This window comes from Tachyglossus aculeatus, chromosome 17, assembly GCF_015852505.1.
Source record: "Tachyglossus aculeatus isolate mTacAcu1 chromosome 17, mTacAcu1.pri, whole genome shotgun sequence".
NCBI lineage: Eukaryota > Metazoa > Chordata > Mammalia > Monotremata > Tachyglossidae > Tachyglossus > Tachyglossus aculeatus.
In genome coordinates, this window is record NC_052082.1 from 35,795,132 (window position 1) to 35,803,198 (window position 8,067).

An 8,067-nucleotide genomic window follows, 5' to 3' on the forward strand; every position below is an offset into this window, starting at 1 on the left:
GCCCCTTGAAAGCCTTATCCGAGGCACAGCAGCTCCAACAGGCCTTCTCTGACTAAGCCCTCATTTCCTCCTCTCCCGCTCCCTCCAGCCTCTTTGATTTGTATCCTTTATTCATCCCTCCCTCAGCCCCACACCACTTAGGTACCTATCTGTAACATTTATTTATATTAATGTCTGTCTCACCCCTCTAGACTGTGAGCTCAGTGTGGTCAGGGAATATGTCTACCACCTTTGTTACAGGGTACTCTCCCAAAGGGCTTAGTAAAGTGCGTAAGTGCTCAATAAGTATGATTGAAAATGGGCCTTAGCTGAGCTGCTGGGGGGATGATGTAAATAGGATTTGGGGCCTGGTGTCACTGAGAGTCTGCTCTCCACTGGTGGGACCCCCCTCCCCGAAAAAAAATGAAAAAAGAAACGGGACTGTTGTTGGGGTGGGAAGGCAGGGTGGGTCAAGGGAGATTTCAGCTCCCACTTTCTCCTCACATTGGGTGGGGATAGGCTGGGGAGGTGGGTTGCATGTAGCACCTATCTACCCTCTCTTCCTTGTGGTTATCCTTCACCCCCCACCCCGATATGGAGAGCCCGTGCCTGGCTTCAGCCCCAAATTGTCCCTTCCAAGCGCTTAGTCCAGTGCTCTGCACACAGGAAGCATTCAAATATGAATGAATGAATGGAAAATAATAATAATGGCATTTGTTAAGCACTTACTATGTGCAAAGCACTGTTCTAAGCACTGGAGAGGATACAAGGTGAGCAGGTTATCCCACGGGCCTCACAGTCTTCACCCCCAATTTACAGATGAGGGAACTGAGGCCCAGTGAAGTGACTTGCTCAAAGTCACACAGCTAAGTGAAGTGCTTAATACAGTGCTCTGCACACAGTAAGCGCTCAATAAATACGATTGAATGAATGAAAGTGGTGGAGCTGGGATCTGAACCCATGACTGCTGACTCTCAAGCCCGGGCTCTTTCCACTGAGCCACCACTAAGCTTCTTCTTAAGCAGGTGGCAGGCCTGTGTGGGTTGTGGCACACTTTTCCCATTCATTCAATCATATTGATGGAGTGCCTAGTGTGTGCAGAGCACTGTACTAAGCGCTTGGGAAGGACGAATTGGCAACAGAAATGGTCCCCACCCACCAATGGGCTCAGTGCTGAGTAGAGCCCACCCGAATGCTCAGTAACAGCTGCCGCTGCATCGAGTGGCAATAATAATAATAATGGCATTTATTAAGCGCTTATTATGTGCAAAGCACTGTTCTAAGCACTGGGGAGGTTACAAGGTGATCAGGTTGTCCCGGGGGGGGGGGTGGGGGCTCACAGTCAGTCCCCATTTTACAGATGAGGTAACTGAGGCACAGAGAAGGCACAGAAAATCCCACCTTCCTAAAACACTCAACACATCGCTCCCAACTAATTCCTAACACCCAAGTGGTAACAACCCCTGATGCTATTTTCTAACCCACCTTTCAGGTGGGCGGGCTACCAATTCCTCAGGGTCAAACCTAGCTGTGGCGTGAGAAAAATTACGGCCTAGTGGCTACAGCCCAGGCTGGGGAGTCAGAAGGCCCCGGGTTCTAATCCTGACTCTGCAGCCTGTCTGCTGTGTGACCTTGGGCAAGTCACTTCACTTAACTGTGCTTCCGTTACCTCATTTATAAAAAGGAGATTAAGACTGTGAGCCCTGGCTGAGACGGGGACTGTGTCCAGCCTGATCAGCTTGTATTTGCTTCAGTGCTCAGTACAGTGCTTGGCGCATAGTAAGGGCTTAATTAGTATGATCAATAGCATCACCAGGAGATGTGTTCAGAGGGCTTGGTAAGAATCACTCAAATTATTCCATCTGCTCCGCCTGCGTCCCCTATTTGGGAATAATAACAACTGTGGTATTTGCTAAGTACTTACTATATGCCAGGCACTGGGGTAGACACAAGTATATCAGGTTAGACAAAGTCCCTGTCCCACACGGGGCTCTCGGTCTCGATAATATCTTACGATGAGGTGACTGAGGCCCAGAGAAGCGACGTGACTTGCCCGAAGTCACACAGCAGAGGAGGGAGAAGCGGCGTGGCTCAGTGGAAAGAGCCCGGGCTTGGGAGTCGGAGGTCGGGGGGTCTAATCCCGCCTGGTAGTGAGGGGGTCCGTCCTTTCCAAGAGATGGTGAGACGCCGCGCAGAGGGAGGCGGCTGGGGCGAGAAGGATAAAGGAGAGGAGAGTGAGACAGGATTTGAGGGGGGCCCTGTGGGAGCCGGGTGCGGGATTCAAGCTTCTGCCTTCCAGTTGTGAGGAGGGCCGGGGTAAATCGAGGCAGATGGCGCAGGAAGGGGGCACCGGCCTTCCGAGCTCCCCCCCCCGCCCCCAACTTTCCCGCCGGCTCCGCTCCATCCCGGCCCGGGACCCCCGAGCCGACGAGTCCCCCATCCTTAGGGCGGGGGCACTGAGGAGGGATTGGAGGGGGCAAGGAGGGGGTGTGGGGAGCCTCCCGGCCGCCCCCCTCCCCAGCCCCTGGCCCTCCCTTCCATCCGCTCTCTGATCTCCCATCCTCGTGTCTCTCCCCACTTCATACTTCGTGCTGCTGCCCAGATTATCTTTGTCCAGAAACGCTCTGGGCATGTTACTCCCCTCCTCGAAAATCTCGAGTGGCTACCAATCAATCTGCGCATCAGGCAGAAACTCCTCACCCTGGGCTTCCAGGCTGTCCGTCCATCCCCTCGCCCCCTCCTCCCTCACCTCCCTTCTCTCCTTCTCCAGCCCAGCCCGCACCCTCCGCTCCTCCGCCGCTAATCTCCTCACCGTTAGGCCTCGTTCTCGCCCGTCCCGCCATCGACCCCCGGCCCACGTCCTCCCCCGGGCCTGGAATGCCCCCAATCCCTCTGCCCCTCCGCCAAGCTAGCTCTCTTCCTCCCTTCAAGGCCCAGCTGAGAGCTCACCTCCTCCAGGAGGCCTTCCCACACTGAGCCCCTTCCTTCCTCTCCCCCTCGTCCCCCTCTCCATCCCCCCATCTTACCTCCTTCCCTTCCCCACAGCACCTGTATATATGTATATATGTTTGTACATATTGATCACTCTATTTATTTTACTTGTACATATCTATTGTATTTATTTTATTTGTTAGTATGTTCGGTTTTGTTCTCCGTCTCCCCCTTTTAGTCTGCGAGCCCACTGTTGGGTAGGGACTGTATATGTTGCCATCTTGTACTTCCAAGCGCTCAGTCCAGTGCTCTGCACACAGTAAGCGCTCAATAAATACGATTGATTGATCCGCTCGCCCCCACCCCGCCACTCCTTCCATCCCTCCGTCCGTCCGTCTGTCCGTCCTTCCCCTCCCCTCCCGTCGCCTCCACCCCTCTGCCCTCTCCCAGGTGAGCGACCTTCCCGCCTGCCTGCTGGACGGCGGGGGAGGCGGGGGAGCGGGGCAGCGGAGGGGCCCTCCCTTCCAGGCTCGGGGGGCGCGTGTGTGTGGGGTCGGCCGTCGGCCTGCCGCCCCCAGCCCCTCGGCCCCCCGGGGGCCGCCCACCCAGGACACATTTGGCCGGGGGCCCGCGGCAGCGCCGTGCGGGCAGCCAGCGGGGAAGGCGGACGCCGCCTGAAACTTGCCTAAACTTCCCCCGCAAAGAAGCGGCCCGAGACCCGCCCCGCCCCCGAGGAGACCCGCCCCCGAGGAGACCCGCCCCGCGCCCGAGGGGATGTAGGGCAGCGGCGGCCCGCCGACACCCCTTTTCCGGCAATCCCGGGCTCCGGCCAGCCCGGGCTCCGGCATCTATCCCGGGCTCCGGCCAGCCCGGGCTCCGGCATCTATCCCGGGCTCCGGCCAGCCCGGGATCCGTCCACTCCAGGCTCCGTCTATCCCGGGCTCCGGCCATCCCGGGCTCCATCCATCCCGGGCTCCGTCCATCCCGAGCTCCGTCCATCCCGGAATCCGTCCACTCCAGGCTCCGTCTATCCCGGGCTCCGGCCATCCCGGGATCCGTCCACTCCAGGCTCCGTCCATCCCGAGCTCCATCCATCCCGGTCTCCGTCCACTCCAGGCTCCATCTATCCCGGGCTTCGTCCATCCCGGGCTCCATCCATCCCGGGCTCCGTCCACTCCGGACTCCGTCCAGCCCGAGCTCCATCCAGCCCGGTCTCCGTCCACTCCAGGCTCCGTCTATCTCGGGCTCCGTCCATCCCGAGCTCCAACCATCCCGGGCTCCATCCAGCCCGGTCTCCGTCCACTCCAAGCTCCGTTTATCCCGGGCTCCGTCCACTCCGGGCTCCGTCCATCCCGAGCTCCATCCATTCCAGGCTCCGTCCACTCCGGGCTCCATCCACCCCGGGATCCGGCCACCCCGGGCTCCGTCCATCCCGGACTCCGTCCACCTCGGGACCCGTCCACTCCGGGCTCCGTCCACCCCGGACTCCGTCCATCCCGGGCTCCGTCCATCCCGGACTCCGTCCACCTCGGGACCCGTCCACTCCGGGCTCCGTCCACTCACTCCAAGCTCCGTCCATCCCGAGCTCCATCCATCCCGGGATCCGGCCACTCCGGGCTCCATCCATTCCAAGCTCCGTCCACTCCGGGCTCCGTCCACCCCGGACTCCGTCCATCCCGGGCTCCGTCCATCCCGGGCTCCGTCCACCTCGGGACCTGTCCACTCCAGGCTCCGTCCACTCACTCCAAGCTCCGTCCATCCCTAGCTCCATCCATCCCGGGATCCGTCCACCCCGGACTCCGTCCATCCCTAGCTCCATCCATCCCGGGATCCGTCCACCCCGGACTCCGTCCATCCCGAGCTCCATCCATCCCGGGATCCGTCCACCCCGGACTCCGTCCATCCCGGGCTCCGTCCACCCCGGACTCCGTCCATCCCGGGCTCCGTCCATCCCGGACTCCGTCCACCTCGGGACCCGTCCACTCCAGGCTCCGTCCACTCACTCCAAGCCCCGTCCATCCCGAGCTCCATCCATCCCGGGCTCCGTCCACCCCGGGGTCCAGGGAGACGTCGCTCCCTCCTCCACGCAAAGTGACAGCCATGGGGCCCGGGCCCCTCCTCCGACCCCAGGACGCCCCCGGCCCGTCCCCTCGGGCCCCCGCCTAGTCCCCGGCCCGGGGTCCGGAACCGACTCCCCTCCGCCTCCCCCAGCACCCCATCCCCCAGAGCCCCCCATCCCGGGAGCCATGGTCCCGGCCCCCTACTCCGTGCAGGCCACGGCGGCCATCGCGGCCGTCATCACCTTCCTCATCCTGTTCACCCTTTTCGGCAACACCCTGGTGATCGCGGCCGTGCTGACCAGCCGCTCGCTGCGGGCCCCCCAGAACCTGTTCCTGGTGTCGCTGGCCGCGGCCGACATCCTGGTGGCCACCCTGATCATCCCCTTCTCGCTGGCCAACGAGCTGCTGGGCTACTGGTATTTCCGGCCCACCTGGTGCCGGGCTTACCTGGCGCTGGATGTGCTGTTCTGCACCTCGAGCATCGTGCACCTTTGCGCCATCAGCCTGGACCGCTACTGGGCGGTCAGCCGGGCCCTGGAGTACCCGTCGAGGCGCACCCCGCGCCGGGTCAAGGCCGCCATCCTCGCCGTCTGGCTCCTGGCCGCCTTCATCTCGCTGCCGCCGCTCATCTACAAGGGCGACCCGGGCCCCCGGGGGCCCGGCCGGCCGCAGTGCCGCCTGAACGACGAGGCCTGGTACGTCCTGGCCTCCAGCATCGGCTCCTTCTTCGCCCCCTGCCTCATCATGATCCTCGTCTACCTGCGCATCTACCTGATCGCCAAGCGCCGCACCCGGCCCGGCCCGCGGATCTCCGGGCCTGCAGATCCCGCCGCCCTCCAGCCCAACGGCCTCCCCGTCGTCTTGGAGGACGGGGAGGCCGTCCAGCAGCCCCCCACCTCCCAGGCCCCGGGACCCCCTCCCACCAGGACCTCCCCCCTCAGCCCTGCAGCTGGGGGGCAGGAGGGTGGAGGACATCACCCCAGCCTGACCCCAGGGGTCAAGGAAGAGGAGGAGGAAGGCCCGGGGATGGGGGAGAAGGACGGAGAGGAGGAGGACGACGACGAAGATGAGGAGGAGGAGGAAGGCCCGGGGATGGGGGAGAAGGACGGAGAGGGGGAGGAGGAAGACGAGGAAGAGGAGGAAGGCCCAGGGATGGGGGGGAAGGAGGGAGAGGAGGAGGACCGGGAGGAAGGGCGGCCCCCGGGTCAGCCGGCCTCCTTCTCCTCCTCCTTGCCTCCACGGGGAGCCCCGACCCTGGCCACCGGGCGAGGCCGCGTGCTGCTGGCCCGGGGTGCCGCCTCCCAGCGTGGAAGGCCTCCCTGGAGGCGGCGGACCCAGCTCAACCGGGAGAAGCGGTTCACCTTCGTGCTGGCCGTGGTCATCGGCGTCTTCGTCCTCTGCTGGTTCCCCTTCTTCTTCAGCTACAGCCTGGGCGCCGTCTGCCCCCAGCGCTGCAAGCTCCCCCACGGCCTCTTCCAGTTCTTCTTCTGGATCGGCTATTGCAACAGCTCCCTCAATCCCGTCATCTACACCGTCTTCAACCAAGACTTCCGCAAGGCGTTCCGCCGGATCCTCTGCCGCCAGCCCACCCGGACCGCCTGGTGAGCCGGGGCCCACCGCCATCCCGACCGCCCCGCCCGGGACCAGGCCCCAAGCCCGGGCCTCCCTGCGGGCCCTGCCAAGCCCCAGCGGACCCTCCCCACCCTTATTTATTTGCCACCCGTCTGGGGAGAGAGAGGGGGTGTGTGTTTGTGGTATGTGTGTTTGGTCTGGGGCCGGGACCACCCGGAGCAGATCTGCAGGGTGCCCCCCCAAACTCCAGCCCACGGGCAGCACCTCAAGCTGGGCACCTCGGCCCCCCTCCCCCGGGCCAGGGGCTGCCGGGCACAGTGCCCAGGAGGCCCCGACTTGCTCCCCACTCTATCTAGGCCCCATGGCATTATTTGCGTTCCAAAGGGCTGCCCTCTCCCTCTGTCCTGTCCTCTTCCTCTCGTTTGATTTCTTTCTTTTCTTTCTTTCTTTCTTGCTTGCTTGCTTGCTTTCTTTTCTATTTCTCTCTCTCCCTCCCTCCCTCCCTTCCTTCCTTCCTTTCTCTCTCTCTCTCTCTCTCTCTCTCTCTCTCTCCCTTTCCTTCCCTTCCTTCCCTTCCTTCCTCCCTCCCTTTCCTTCCTTCCTCCCTTTCCTTCCTTCCTTCCTTCCTTCCTTCCTTCCTTCCTTCCTTCCTTCCTTCCTTCCTTCCTTCCTTCCTTCCTCCCTCCCTCCCTCCCTCCCTTTCCTTCCTTCCTTCCTTCCTTCCTTCCTCCCTCCCTTTCCTTCCTTCCTTCCTTCCTTCCTTCCTTCCTTCCTTCCTTCCTTCCTTCCTTCCTTCCTTCCTTCCTTCCTTCCTTCCTTCCTTCCTCCCTTCCTCCCTCCCTCCCTTCCTTCCTTCCTTCCTTCCTTCCTTCCTTCCTTCCTTCCTTCCTTCCTTCCTTCCTTCCTTCTTTCCTCCCTTCCTCCCTTCCTCCCTTCCTTCCTTCCTTCTTTCTCTTTCTATCTCACTTTTTCTTTATCTCTCTCTGTCTCTCTCCCTTCCTTCCTTCCTTCCTTCCTTCCTTCCTTCCTTCCTTCCTTCCTTCCTTCCTTCCTTCCTTCCTCATATTTATTGAGTGCTTACTGTGAGTGGAGCACTGTACTAAGCGCTTGGGAAGCACAAATTGGCAACATATATCTTTCCAGAAAAGAGCCCTTGATTTTCCGGTCTGATTCCCTCGTCTCCCTGGAGACGGTGTGGGGAACGGTTCATGCAGGGCTTGGAAGTCAGGGCACCCGTGTTCCCTTTCCGAGCCCCCCCGGGGGACCCCCAGTTCCCAGGCCCCGCCCGACTTGCTGCCTCAGTTTTCCCATCCCTCAAGCTAGGCAACAGAAGCGCGGGCCGCCTCCCGTCCCAGCCTTTCCCTAGCCCGGCCTGTGGCAGGGGGATGAAAGACTTGAAAGCCTCGTCCCAAGCTTTGAGAGAGAGGGGAAGGGGAAACGCTGTGATGTTCCCCGGTGACGGCGAGCGCGCTGTCATCTCTCCTTCTTTCCCACCCCCGGACCTGCATTCCTCTGGAATTGGGCT

The 8,067-nt window shown here is 61.5% G+C and overlaps 1 protein-coding gene across 1 annotated transcript; it reads left to right on the forward strand.

The window, feature by feature from the left end:
- Positions 1–5,156: 5,156 nt before the first annotated feature.
- ADRA2B (adrenoceptor alpha 2B) lies at positions 5,157–6,719 on the forward strand. The gene is made up of 2 exons (XM_038759655.1): positions 5,157–5,988; positions 6,082–6,719. Exons 1-2 carry the CDS (start codon positions 5,157–5,159, stop codon positions 6,573–6,575), a joined length of 1,326 nt encoding a protein of 441 aa, XP_038615583.1. The 3' UTR covers positions 6,576–6,719.
- The last annotated feature ends 1,348 nt before the right edge of the window (positions 6,720–8,067 follow it).

Coding starts and splice junctions, on each gene's coding strand:
- ADRA2B (XM_038759655.1), top strand. CDS start 5,157: ATGGTCCCGGCCCCCTACTCCGTGCAGGCCACGGCGGCCATCGCGGCC. Junction 5,989..6,081: donor CAAGGAAGAGGAGGAGGAAG/GCCCGGGGATGG, acceptor AGAAGGACGGAG/AGGGGGAGGAGGAAGACGAG.